This window comes from Pleurodeles waltl, chromosome 4_1 (genome assembly GCF_031143425.1).
Source record: "Pleurodeles waltl isolate 20211129_DDA chromosome 4_1, aPleWal1.hap1.20221129, whole genome shotgun sequence".
In the NCBI taxonomy this organism is placed as follows: domain Eukaryota; kingdom Metazoa; phylum Chordata; class Amphibia; order Caudata; family Salamandridae; genus Pleurodeles; species Pleurodeles waltl.
Window position 1 is genome coordinate 586,203,313 of NC_090442.1, and position 14,937 is coordinate 586,218,249.

At 48.3% G+C, this 14,937-nt stretch overlaps 1 protein-coding gene across 1 annotated transcript in view; it reads right to left on the bottom strand.

The window, feature by feature from the left end:
* Nucleotides 1–751: 751 nt before the first annotated feature.
* The window catches only part of EEA1 (early endosome antigen 1), a 497,109-nt gene continuing 482,923 nt past the window's right edge, over nt 752–14,937 (bottom strand). Inside the window, exon 29 of the mRNA XM_069228969.1 lies at nt 752–1,322. Within this exon, the coding sequence (XP_069085070.1) occupies nt 1,200–1,322 (123 nt within the window). The 3' untranslated portion in view covers nt 752–1,199. The remainder of the gene's footprint in view (nt 1,323–14,937) is intronic.

Genomic DNA, 14,937 nt, shown 5'->3' on the forward strand with positions numbered 1-14,937 from the left:
AACTAAAGTCTTGTCTATAACTTTCCTCGAAAATAGTGATCAGTACCTTGTAGAGGAGTTCATGGAACTGTGCAAGCAAGCCAGTGAAAATGAAATCATATATTTTAACACAACCACACCGGAAAACTTTTCAAGCTAGAGAAAAACATTTTTAGGTACAAAAATAATTTGCCTTTACTCTAGAGGAGAAACTTGGTTATTGAGGCTCATGCGGGTGTGAAATGGAGAGAGCCAAGTTTGCACTCAGGCTTCAATATTAACTATTATTTTCTTAGAGCAACATATACTCCATCCCACAGGAACCTGTGGTACCATACATTAAATTAGTTTCAAGGAAAGGGGACTGGACGTAGGTGTATCTGACTAGTCATTTGCAGCCCAATGTTTTACACTCCAACTAGTGCTGTATTTGAAGGAAATCGACACCTAAAATAAGCATTCAATATCCTTCATTATCACACAGGAGTGAACAGAGCTTTACGCTACATGCAGAGTGTTCCCTGTGGAGGTTAGTGCCATATTTATTATTATACAACTACCCAATGATAGAAAGAGTGGTCTCTAAATTTGAGGAGGTACAGACTGGCCTGTAGCTTTAAGTGGCAAATCTACCTTCACAAGTAAGTGTGAGGCCTCACGTTATTATTAAATGTACTGCAGATTAAAGTGCATGATGGAAAAGACAATCAAAGATGATCAGGCTATTTGGTCTTGTAAAAGTTGCATGATATGCATAATTTTTTTTTTTTTTGCTGAGAACGTAAAAGTTCTTAAAACATGATATATTTAAATGCTTTCCTAAAACAAAAATATATTTAGATATGTATGCCCCGTTTTTCCAAAAGAAGCGTCCTATGTTGCAATAATGTCAGTGTAGTTAATGAGTAGTAAACATACATTAGTATGACTTTGCTAGCCGTACTACGTAAAGACAAATAGGCAGTCCAAAGCTAACGGAAAGTAAAGGCGCTTTCAGGCGCACACAGGCATTTCGCAACTTGGGTGTCACTGCAGCCTATGTCTCACAAAAATACAATAGTTTTACTTCGTATTAATAAAGCATTTGAAAAGATACTCGTTTTTGACAAATAGTACAATCATTGTCCACATGGAACAGTAGTTTGTGAGTTGTACGAAGTGCAACAGTATATATACTTTAGAGATAGTGTTATTTCTAGATGTTGTATCACACAACCATTTTATCCTTGCAAGTCCTGAAAACACGAGTTGCAAACACGGACGGGTTTCTTGGAGGAAGGTATTAAGGCATTCTTTGCTGAACATTCAGCACAAAAAATATTTCCACACTGTCTACAATGATGCTGTAAAACAAAAAGAGAGAAATTGAGTTTAAAATGGCAAAACGTAACTACTCAACAGCAAGTGTATGACTACAGCAAATTTGAAAGGCAAATCAATTCAATTGTAATAATTATTTTCTTAGGCTCAAAGTCTTCGAAGGGCTAGTTCAGTGAGGCTATTTTATTGTCCATCCATGCCAAAACACTATTTGACTTACAGAAATTTGATTTGAATGTCCCCATACCGTATCCATGTTAACAAATATGAAAAAGAAAATGTTACTTACCCAGTAGACATCTTTTTTCTCACATTTAGTGCTGTAGATTCACAAGCTTTGCATAAGTTCGCCATCTAGCGTTGGGCTGAGAGTGTTACAAGTTGCTTTTCTTCAAAGAATATTTTCGAGTCATGAGATAGAGTAACTCCTACTCTCGGTGATAGTACACATGGTGTAAGGAAATGCCTCCTTGGCATGGTTGCCCCCTGACTTTTTGCCTTTGCTGATGCTATGTTTACAATTGAAAGTGTGCTGAGGCCTGCTAACCAGGCCCCAGCACCAGTGTTCTTTCCCTAACCTGTACTTTTGTATCCACAATTGGCAGACCCTGGCATCCAGATAAGTCCCTTGTAACTGGTACTTCTAGTACCAAGGGCCCTGATGCCAAGGAAGGTCTCTAAGGGCTGCAGCATGTCTTATGCCACCCTGGAGACCTCTCACTCAGCACAGACACACTGCTTGTCAGCTTGTGTGTGCTAGTGAGGACAAAACGAGTAAGTCGACATGGCACTCCCCTCAGGGTGCCATGCCAGCCTCTCACTGCCTATGCAGTATAGGTAAGACACCCCTCTAGCAGGCCTTACAGCCCTAAGGCAGGGTGCACTATACCATAGGTGAGGGTACCAGTGCATGAGCATGGTACCCCTACAGTGTCTAAACAAAACCTTAGACATTGTAAGTGCAGGGTAGCCATAAGAGTATATGGTCTGGGAGTCTGTCAAACACGAACTCCACAGCACCATAATGGCTACACTGAAAACTGGGAAGTTTGGTATCAAACTTCTCAGCACAATAAATGCACACTGATGCCAGTGTACATTTTATTGTAAAATACACCACAGAGGGCACCTTAGAGGTGCCCCCTGAAACTTAACCGACTGTCTGTGTAGGCTGACTAGTTCCAGCAGCCTGCCACACCAGAGACATGTTGCTGGCCCCATGGGGAGAGTGCCTTTGTCACTCTGAGGCCAGTAACAAAGCCTGCACTGGGTGGAGATGCTAACACCTCCCCCAGGCAGGAGCTGTGACACCTGGCGGTGAGCCTCAAAGGCTCACCCCTTTGTCACAGCACAGCAGGGCACTCCAGCTTAGTGGAGTTGCCCGCCCCCTCCGGCCACGGCCCCCACTTTTGGCGGCAAGGCTGGAGGGAACAAAGAAAGCAACAAGGAGGAGTCACTGGCCAGTCAGGACAGCCCCTAAGGTGTCCTGAGCTGAGGTGACTCTGACTTTTAGAAATCCTCCATCTTGCAGATGGAGGATTCCCCCAATAGGGTTAGGATTGTGTCCCCCTCCCCTTGGGAGGAGGCACAAAGAGGGTGTACCCACCCTCAGGGCTAGTAGCCATTGGCTACTAACCCCCCAGACCTAAACACGCCCTTAAATTTAGTATTTAAGGGCTACCCTGAACCCTAGAAAATTAGATTCCTGCAACTACAAGAAGAAGGACTGCCTAGCTGAAAACCCCTGCAGAGGAAGACCAGAAGACGACAACTGCCTTGGCTCCAGAAACTCACCGGCCTGTCTCCTGCCTTCCAAAGATCCTGCTCCAGCGACGCCTTCCAAAGGGACCAGCGACCTCGACATCCTCTGAGGACTGCCCCTGCTTCGAAAAGACAAGAAACTCCCGAGGACAGCGGACCTGCTCCAAGAAAAGCTGCAACTTTGTTTCCAGCAGCTTTAAAGAACCCTGCAAGCTCCCCGCAAGAAGCGTGAGACTTGCAACACTGCACCCGGCGACCCCGACTCGGCTGGTGGCGATCCAACACCTCAGGAGGGACCCCAGGACTACTCTAAGACTGAGTACAAAAACCTGTCCCCCCTGAGCCCCCACAGCGCCGCCTGCAGAGGGAATCCCGAGGCTTCCCCTGACCGCGACTCTTTGAATCCTAAGTCCCGACACCTGGGAGAGACCCTGCACCCGCAGCCCCCAGGACCTGAAGGACCGGACTTTCACTGGAGAAGTGACCCCCAGGAGTCCCTCTCCCTTGACCAAGTGGAGGTTTCCCCGAGGAACCCCCCCCTTGCCTGCCTGCAGCGCTGAAGAGATCCCTAGATCTCCCATTGACTTCCATTACAAACCCGACGCTTGTTTCTACACTGCACCCGGCCGCCCCCGCGCTGCTGAGGGTGAAATTTCTGTGTGGGCTTGTGTCCCCCCCGGTGCCCTACAAAACCCCCCTGGTCTGCCCTCCGAAGACGCGGGTACTTACCTGCAAGCAGACCGGAACCGGGGCACCCCCTTCTCTCCATTCTAGCCTATGTGTTTTGGGCACCACTTTGAACTCTGCACCTGACCGGCCCTGAGCTGCTGGTGTGGTGACTTTGGGGTTGCTCTGAACCCCCAACGGTGGGCTACCTTGGACCAAGAACTAAGCCCTGTAAGTGTCTTACTTACCTGGTTAACCTAACAAATACTTACCTCCCCTAGGAACTGTGAAAATTGTCCACTTTTAAAACAGCTATTTGTGAATAACTTGAAAAGTATACATGCAATTTTGATGATTTGAAGTTCCTAAAGTACTTACCTGCAATACCATTCGAATGAGATATTACATGTAGAATTTGAACCTGTGGTTCTTAAAATAAACTAAGAAAATATATTTTTCTATATAAAAACCTATTGGCTGGATTTGTCTCTGAGTGTGTGTACCTCATTTATTGCCTATGTGTATGTACAACAAATGCTTAACACTACTCCTTGGATAAGCCTACTGCTCGACCACACTACCACAAAATAGAGCATTAGTATTATCTATTTTTACCACTATTTTACCTCTAAGGGGAACCCTTGGACTCTGTGCATGCTATTCCTTACTTTGAAATAGCACATACAGAGCCAACTTCCTACATTGGTGGATCAGCGGTGGGGTACAAGACTTTGCATTTGCTGGACTACTCAGCCAATACCTGATCACACGACAAATTCCAAAATTGTCATTAGAAATTCATTTTTGCAATTTGAAATTTTTCTAAATTCTTAAAAGTCCTGCTAGGGCCTTGTGTGTTAAGTCCCTGTTTAGCATTGTCTTTTAGAGTTTAAAAAGTTTGTTAAAAGTTTGAAATTAGATTCTAGAAACAGTTTTAGATTCTTTAAAAAGTCTTCCAACTTTTAGCAAAATAATGTCTGATACAGAGATGAATGTGGTGGAACTCGACACCACACCTTACCTCCATCTTAAGATGAGGGAGCTAAGGTCTCTCTGTAATATCAAAAAAATAACCATTGGCTCCAGACCTACCAAAATTCAGCTCCAGGAGCTGTTGGCAGAGTTTGAAAAAGCCAACCCCTCTGATGATGACATCACAGAGGAAGAAATTAGTGACTTGGAGGCCAATGTCCCTCCTCCAGTCCTAAATAGGGAGAACAGGACCCCTCAAGTCCTGTCTCCAACTGTGTTAGTCAGAAATAGTGAGTCCCTCACAGGAGGGTCCCACATTTCTGAAATCACTGAGGATGCTCTCAGTGAAGATGACCTCCTGTTAGCCAGGATGGCCAAAAGATTGGCTTTAGAGAGACAGCTCCTAGCCATAGAAAGGGAAAGACAAGAGATGGGCCTAGGACCCATCAATGGTGGCAGCAATATAAATAGGGTCAGAGATTCTCCTGACATGTTAAAAATCCCCAAAGGGATTGTGACAAAATATGAAGATGGTGATGACATCACCAAATGGTTCACAGCTTTTGAGAGGGCTTGTGTAACCAGAAAAGTGAACAGATCTCACTGGGGTGCTCTCCTTTGGGAAATGTTCACTGGAAAGTGTAGGGATAGACTCCTCACACTCTCTGGAAAAGATGCAGAATCTTATGACCTCATGAAGGGTACCCTGATTGAGGGCTTTGGATTCTCCACTGAGGAGTACAGGATTAGGTTCAGGGGGGCTCAAAAATCCTCGAGCCAGACCTGGGTTGACTTTGTTGACTACTCAGTGAAAACACTAGATGGTTGGATTCAAGGCAGTGGTGTAAGTAATTATGATGGGCTGTACAATTTATTTGTGAAAGAACACCTATTGAGTAATTGTTTCAATGATAAACTGCATCAGCATCTGGTAGACCTAGGACCAATTTCTCCCCAAGAATTGGGAAAGAAGGCGGACCATTGGGTCAAGACAAGGGTGTCCAAGACTTCAACAGGGGGTGACCAAAAGAAAGGGGTCACAAAGACTCCCCAGGGGAAGGGTGATGAGACAACCAAAACTAAAAATAGTAAAGAGTCTTCTACAGGCCCCCAAAAACCTGCACAGGAGGGTGGGCCCAGAGCCTCTTCACAAAACAATGGGTACAAGGGTAAAAACTTTGATCCCAAAAAGGCCTGGTGTCATAGCTGTAAACAGCATGGACACCAAACTGGAGACAAGGCCTGTCCCAAGAAAGGTTCCACTCCAAACTCCCATCCAGGTAACACTGGTATGGCTAGTCTCCAAGTGGGATCAACAGTGTGCCCAGAGCAAATCAGGGTCCACACTGAAGCTACTCTAGTTTCTGAGGGTGGGGTGGATTTAGCCACACTAGCTGTCTGGCCGCCTAACATGCAAAAATACAGACAACAACTCTTAATTAATGGGACTAGAATAGAGGGCCTGAGGGATACAGGTGCCAGTGTCACCATGGTGACAGAGAAACTGGTTTCCCCTGGCCAATACCTGACTGGAAAAACTTACACAGTCACCAACGCTGACAATCAGAGAAAAGTACATCCCATGGCAATGGTTACTTTAGAATGGGGAGGGGTCAATGGCCTGAAACAGGTGGTGGTCTCCTCAAATATCCCAGTGGACTGTCTGCTTGGAAATGACCTGGAGTCCTCAGCATGGGCTGAGGTAGAACTAAAAACCCATGCAGCAATGCTGGGTATCCCTGAACTGGTGTGTGTGAAAACAAGAGCACAATGCAAGGCACAGGGTGAACAAGTAGAGCTGGAGTCTGGAAGAATGGCCCAGCCTACCAAGAGAACAGGAAAGTCAGTTGGGAAACCAACTGCAACACAGCAAAAGAAAGGGAACCTCTCTTCTCAGGAAGAAGTTCTGCCCTCTGAGGGAACTGAGCCTTTGGAGCTTGAACCTTACCAGGTTGAGCTCTTAGGCCCAGGGGGACCCTCAAGGGAGGAGCTGTGTAAGGGACAAGAAACCTGTCCCTCTCTTGAAGGCCTTAGGCAGCAAGCTGCTGAAGAGTCCAAAGGCAAGAAAAATGGAACACATAGGGTCTATTGGGAAGATGGACTCCTGTACACTGAGGCCAGAGACCCCAAACCTGGTGCCACTAGGAGAGTGGTAGTGCCTCAGCTGTTCAGGAAGTTCATCCTAACATTGGCCCATGACATTCCCCTTGCTGGACATTTGGGACAAACCAAGACGTGGGAGAGGTTAGTCAACCACTTCTACTGGCCCAATATGTCCAACATGGTTAAGGAGTTTTGCCTCTCCTGCCCCACCTGTCAAGCCAGTGGTAAGACAGGTGGGCATCCAAAGGCCCCCCTCATTCCACTTCCAGTGGTGGGGGTTCCCTTTGAAAGAGTGGGTGTGGACATAGTTGGTCCACTAGAACCTCCCACAGCCTCAGGAAATATGTATATCCTGGTAGTAGTGGATCATGCTACCAGGTATCCTGAAGCTATTCCCCTTAGGTCGGCTACTGCCCCTGCAGTAGCCAAGGCCCTCATTGGTATCTTTACCAGAGTGGGTTTCCCTAAGGAGGTGGTGTCTGACAGAGGTACCAACTTCATGTCAGCATACCTAAAGCACATGTGGAATGAGTGTGGAGTGACTTATAAATTCACTACACCATACCATCCACAAACTAATGGCTTGGTTGAGAGATTCAACAAGACATTAAAAGGCATGATCATGGGGCTCCCAGAAAAACTCAAAAGGAGATGGGATGTCCTCTTGCCATGTCTGCTTTTCGCTTACAGAGAGGTGCCACAGAAGGGAGTAGGATTCTCACCCTTTGAACTTCTGTTTGGTCATCCTGTAAGGGGACCACTTGCCCTTGTTAAAGAAGGCTGGGAGAGACCTCTCCATGAGCCTAAACAGGACATAGTGGACTATGTACTTGGCCTTCGCTCTAGAATGGCAGAGTACATGGAAAAGGCAACCAAAAACCTTGAGGCCAGCCAACAGCTCCAGAAGTTTTGGTATGACCAAAAGGCTGCACTGGTTGAGTTCCAACCAGGGCAGAAAGTCTGGGTTCTGGAGCCTGTGGCTCCCAGGGCACTCCAGGACAAATGGAGTGGCCCTTACCCAGTGCTAGAAAGGAAGAGTCAGGTCACCTACCTGGTGGACCTGGGCACAAGCAGGAGCCCCAAGAGGGTGATCCATGTGAACCGCCTTAAGCTCTTCCATGACAGGGCTGATGTGAATCTGTTGATGGTAACAGATGAGGATCAGGAGGCAGAGAGTGAACCTCTCCCTGATCTTCTGTCATCAGACCCAAAAGATGGCACAGTAGATGGAGTGATCTACTCAGACACCCTCTCTGGCCAACAGCAAGCTGATTGTAGGAGAGTCCTACAACAGTTTCCTGAACTCTTCTCCTTAACCCCTGGTCAGACACACCTGTGTACCCATGATGTGGACACAGGAGACAGCATGCCTGTCAAAAACAAAATCTTTAGACAGTCTGACCATGTTAAGGAAAGCATCAAGGTGGAAGTCCACAAGATGCTGGAATTGGGAGTAATTGAGCGCTCTGACAGCCCCTGGGCTAGCCCAGTGGTCTTAGTCCCCAAACCTCACACCAAAGATGGAAAGAAAGATGAGGTTTTGTGTGGACTACAGAGGGCTCAATTCTGTCACCAAGACAGATGCTCATCCAATTCCAAGAGCTGATGAGCTCATAGACAAATTAGGTGCTGCCAAATTCTTAAGTACCTTTGACTTGACAGCAGGGTACTGGCAAATAAAAATGGCACCTGGAGCAAAAGAGAAAACAGCATTCTCCACACCTGATGGGCATTATCAGTTTACTGTTATGCCCTTTGGTTTAAAGAATGCCCCTGCCACCTTCCAAAGGTTGGTGAATCAAGTCCTTGCTGGCTTGTAGTCCTTTAGCACAGCTTATCTTGATGATATTGCTGTCTTTAGCTCCACCTGGCAGGATCACCTGGTCCACCTGAAGAAGGTTTTGAAGGCTCTGCAATCTGCAGGCCTCTCTATCAAGGCATCCAAATGCCAGATAGGGCAGGGAACTGTGGTTTACTTGGGCCACCTTGTAGGTGGAGGCCAAGTTCAGCCACTCCAACCCAAGATCCAGACTATTCTGGACTGGGTAGCTCCAAAAACCCAGACTCAAGTCAGGGCATTCCTTGGCTTGACTGGGTATTACAGGAGGTTTGTGAAGGGATATGGATCCATTGTGACAGCCCTCACTGAACTCACCTCCAAGAAAATGCCCAAGAAAGTGAACTGGACTGTGGAATGCCAACAGGCCTTTGACACCCTGAAACAGGCAATGTGCTCAGCACCAGTTCTAAAAGCTCCAGATTATTCTAAGCAGTTCATTGTGCAGACTGATGCCTCTGAACATGGGATAGGGGCAGTTTTGTCCCAAACAAATGATGATGGCCTTGACCAGCCTGTTGCTTTCATTAGCAGGAGGTTACTCCCCAGGGAGCAGCGTTGGAGTGCCATTGAGAGGGAGGCCTTTGCTGTGGTTTGGTCCCTGAAGAAGCTGAGACCATACCTCTTTGGGACTCACTTCCTAGTTCAAACTGACCACAGACCTCTCAAATGGCTGGTGCAAATGAAAGGTGAAAATCCTAAACTGTTGAGGTGGTCCATCTCCCTACAGGGAATGGACTTTATAGTGGAACACAGACCTGGGACTGCCCATGCCAATGCAGATGGCCTTTCCAGGTTCTTCCACTTAGAAAATGAAGACTCTCTTGGGAAAGGTTAGTCTCATCCTCTTTCGTTTGGGGGGGGGGTTGTGTAAGGAAATGCCTCCTTGGCATGGTTGCCCCCTGACTTTTTGCCTTTGCTGATGCTATGTTTACAATTGAAAGTGTGCTGAGGCCTGCTAACCAGGCCCCAGCACCAGTGTTCTTTCCCTAACCTGTACTTTTGTATCCACAATTGGCAGACCCTGGCATCCAGATAAGTCCCTTGTAACTGGTACTTCTAGTACCAAGGGCCCTGATGCCAAGGAAGGTCTCTAAGGGCTGCAGCATGTCTTATGCCACCCTGGAGACCTCTCACTCAGCACAGACACACTGCTTGTCAGCTTGTGTGTGCTAGTGAGGACAAAACGAGTAAGTCGACATGGCACTCCCCTCAGGGTGCCATGCCAGCCTCTCACTGCCTATGCAGTATAGGTAAGACACCCCTCTAGCAGGCCTTACAGCCCTAAGGCAGGGTGCACTATACCATAGGTGAGGGTACCAGTGCATGAGCATGGTACCCCTACAGTGTCTAAACAAAACCTTAGACATTGTAAGTGCAGGGTAGCCATAAGAGTATATGGTCTGGGAGTCTGTCAAACACGAACTCCACAGCACCATAATGGCTACACTGAAAACTGGGAAGTTTGGTATCAAACTTCTCAGCACAATAAATGCACACTGATGCCAGTGTACATTTTATTGTAAAATACACCACAGAGGGCACCTTAGAGGTGCCCCCTGAAACTTAACCGACTGTCTGTGTAGGCTGACTAGTTCCAGCAGCCTGCCACACCAGAGACATGTTGCTGGCCCCATGGGGAGAGTGCCTTTGTCACTCTGAGGCCAGTAACAAAGCCTGCACTGGGTGGAGATGCTAACACCTCCCCCAGGCAGGAGCTGTGACACCTGGCGGTGAGCCTCAAAGGCTCACCCCTTTGTCACAGCCCAGCAGGGCACTCCAGCTTAGTGGAGTTGCCCGCCCCCTCCGGCCACGGCCCCCACTTTTGGCGGCAAGGCTGGAGGGAACAAAGAAAGCAACAAGGAGGAGTCACTGGCCAGTCAGGACAGCCCCTAAGGTGTCCTGAGCTGAGGTGACTCTGACTTTTAGAAATCCTCCATCTTGCAGATGGAGGATTCCCCCAATAGGGTTAGGATTGTGTCCCCCTCCCCTTGGGAGGAGGCACAAAGAGGGTGTACCCACCCTCAGGGCTAGTAGCCATTGGCTACTAACCCCCCAGACCTAAACACGCCCTTAAATTTAGTATTTAAGGGCTACCCTGAACCCTAGAAAATTAGATTCCTGCAACTACAAGAAGAAGGACTGCCTAGCTGAAAACCCCTGCAGAGGAAGACCAGAAGACGACAACTGCCTTGGCTCCAGAAACTCACCGGCCTGTCTCCTGCCTTCCAAAGATCCTGCTCCAGCGACGCCTTCCAAAGGGACCAGCGACCTCGACATCCTCTGAGGACTGCCCCTGCTTCGAAAAGACAAGAAACTCCCGAGGACAGCGGACCTGCTCCAAGAAAAGCTGCAACTTTGTTTCCAGCAGCTTTAAAGAACCCTGCAAGCTCCCCGCAAGAAGCGTGAGACTTGCAACACTGCACCCGGCGACCCCGACTCGGCTGGTGGCGATCCAACACCTCAGGAGGGACCCCAGGACTACTCTAAGACTGTGAGTACAAAAACCTGTCCCCCCTGAGCCCCCACAGCGCCGCCTGCAGAGGGAATCCCGAGGCTTCCCCTGACCGCGACTCTTTGAATCCTAAGTCCCGACACCTGGGAGAGACCCTGCACCCGCAGCCCCCAGGACCTGAAGGACCGGACTTTCACTGGAGAAGTGACCCCCAGGAGTCCCTCTCCCTTGACCAAGTGGAGGTTTCCCCGAGGAACCCCCCCCTTGCCTGCCTGCAGCGCTGAAGAGATCCCTAGATCTCCCATTGACTTCCATTACAAACCCGACGCTTGTTTCTACACTGCACCCGGCCGCCCCCGCGCTGCTGAGGGTGAAATTTCTGTGTGGGCTTGTGTCCCCCCCGGTGCCCTACAAAACCCCCCTGGTCTGCCCTCCGAAGACGCGGGTACTTACCTGCAAGCAGACCGGAACCGGGGCACCCCCTTCTCTCCATTCTAGCCTATGTGTTTTGGGCACCACTTTGAACTCTGCACCTGACCGGCCCTGAGCTGCTGGTGTGGTGACTTTGGGGTTGCTCTGAACCCCCAACGGTGGGCTACCTTGGACCAAGAACTAAGCCCTGTAAGTGTCTTACTTACCTGGTTAACCTAACAAATACTTACCTCCCCTAGGAACTGTGAAAATTGCACAAAGTGTCCACTTTTAAAACAGCTATTTGTGAATAACTTGAAAAGTATACATGCAATTTTGATGATTTGAAGTTCCTAAAGTACTTACCTGCAATACCTTTCGAATGAGATATTACATGTAGAATTTGAACCTGTGGTTCTTAAAATAAACTAAGAAAAGATATTTTTCTATATAAAAACCTATTGGCTGGATTTGTCTCTGAGTGTGTGTACCTCATTTATTGCCTATGTGTATGTACAACAAATGCTTAACACTACTCCTTGGATAAGCCTACTGCTCGACCACACTACCACAAAATAGAGCATTAGTATTATCTATTTTTACCACTATTTTACCTCTAAGGGGAACCCTTGGACTCTGTGCATGCTATTCCTTACTTTGAAATAGCACATACAGAGCCAACTTCCTACACATGGGCATCGAGTCTTTTGGGTGAAGTAAAGAGTGTATGTATGTATGTATGTATGTATGTATATATATATATATATATGTGTAAGGAAATGCCTCCTTGGCATGGTTACTCCCTACCTTTTTGCCTTTGCGGATGCTAAGTTTTGATTGAAAGTGTGCTGGGACCCTGCTAACCAGGCCCCAGCACCAGTGTTCTTTCCCTAAACTATACCTTTGTCTCCACAACTGGCACAGCCCCGACACTCAGGTAAGTCCCTTGTAACTGGTACCCCTGGTACCAAGGGCCCTGATGACAGGGAAGGTCTCTAAGGGCTTCAGCATGTCTTATGCCACCCTGGGGACCCCTCAGTCAGCACATGCACACTGCCTCACAGCTTGTGTGTGCTGGTGGGGAGAAAATGACTAAGTCGACATGGCACTCCCCTCAGAGTGCCATGCCAACCTCACACTGCCTGTGGCATACAGAAGTCACCCCTCTAGCAGACCTTACAGCCCTAAGGCAGGATGCACTATACCACAGGCGAGGGCATATGTGCATGAGCACTATGCCCCTACAGTGTCTAAGCAAAACCTTAGACATTGTAAGTGCAGGGTAGCCATAAAGAGTATATGGTCTGGGAGTTTGTCAAATACGAACTCCACAGTTCCATAATGGCCACACTGAAATCTGGGAAGTCTGGTATCAAACTTCTCAGCACAATAAATGCACACTGATGCCAGTGTGGAATTTAGTGTAAAATGCACCCATAGGGCATCTTAGAGATGCCCCCCTGAATACCAGTGCGACTCCTAGTTCTAGGCTGACCAGTTTCTGCCAGCCTGCCACAAACAGACAAGTTGCTGGCCACATGGGGAGAGTGCCTTTGTCACTCTGTGGCCAGGAACGAAGCCTTTACTGGGTGGAGGTGCTTCTCACCTCCCCCTACAGGAACTGTAACACCTGGTGGTGAGCCTCAAAGGCTCATGCCTTTTGTTACAGCACCCCAGGGCATCCCAGCTAGTGGAGAAGGCCGCCCCTCCGGCCACTGCCCCCACTTTTGGCGGCAAGGCTGGAGGAGATAATGAGAAAAACAAGGAGGAGCCACCCACCAGTCAGGACAGCCCCTAAGGTGTCCTGAGCTGAGGTGACCCCTGCCTTTAGAAATCCTCCATCTTGAGATTGGAGGATTCCCCCAATAGGATTAGGGATGTGCCCCCCTCCCCTCAGGGAGGAGGCACAAAGAGGGTGTAGCCACCCTCAAGGACAGTAGCCATTGGCCACTGCCCCCTAGACCTAAACCCACCCCTAAATTTAATATTTAGGGGCACCCCAGAACCTAGGAAATCAGATTCCTGCAACCTGAAACAAGAAGAAGGACTGCTGACCTGAAAGCCCTGCAGAGACGACAGAGACAACAACTGCTTTGGCCCCAGCCCTACTGGTCTGTCTCCTGACTCAAAGAAAACTGCACAGCAACGCATCCGACAGGCACCAGCGACCTCTGAAGCCTCAGAGGACTGCCCTGAAATCCGAAGGACCATGAAACTCCTGAGAAAGCTGCACTGTTCACCTACAGCAACAATTTTGCAACCTTCTAACAACTCTTAAAGAACTCACTCTTCCCGCCGGAAGCGTGAAACTTCACCCTCTGCACCTGACACCCCCAGCTTGAGCTCCAGAGAGCCAACACTACAGGGAGGACTCCCAGGCGACTGCGACCTCGTGAGTAGCCCGAGACGAACCCCCGGAACCCTACAGCGACGCATGCAGAGACAATCCAGAGGCTCCCCTAACGCGACTCCCTGTAACAAGGAACCCGACAGCTGGACCAAGCACTGCACCTGCAGCCCCCAGGACCAGAAGGAAACGAACCTCAGTGCAGGAGTGACCACCAGGCGACCCTCTACCTAGCCCAGTTGGTGGCTGGCCCGAGAAGCCCCCCTGTGCCCTGCCTGCACCGCTAGAGTGACCCCCAGGTCCCTCCATTGATTTCTATCATAAAACTGACGCCTGCTTTGCACACTGCACCCGGTCGCCCCTGTGTCGCTGAGGGTGAGTTTTGTGTGCCTACTTGTGCCCCCCCAGTGCTCTACAAAACCCCCCTGGTCTGCCCTCCGAGGACGTGGGTACTTAACTGCTGGCAGACTGGAACCAGAGCACCCCTGTTCTTCATAGGTGCCTATGTGTTTTGGGCCCCTCTTTGACCTCTGCACCTGACCGGCCCTGTGCTGCTGGTGTGGTAACTTTGGGGCTGCCTTGAAACCCCAACGGTGGGCTGCCTATGCCCAACTTTTAAGTGTCTTACTTACCTGAAAAACTAACCATTACTTACCTCCCCAGGAACTGTTGATTTCTGCAATGTGTCCACTTTTAAATTAGCTTATTGCCATTTTAACTAAAACTGTGTATGTTACTGCTCTAATTCAAAGTTACTAACTTACCTGTGTGGAGTACCTTGCATTTTAAGTATTTACTTCAAATCCTGAACTTGTGGTTCTAAAAATAAATTAAGGAAAGATATTTTTCTATATAAAAACTATTGGCCTGGAGTTAAGTCTTTGAGTGTGTGTTCCTCATTTATTGCCTGTGTGTGTACAACAAATGCTTAACACTACCCTCTAATAAGCCTACTGCTCGACCACACTACCACAAAATAGAGCATTAGAATTATCTAATTTTGCCACTATCCTACCTCTAAGGGGAACCCTTGGACTCTGTGCACACTATCTCTGACTTTGAGATAGTCTATGTAGAGCAAACTTC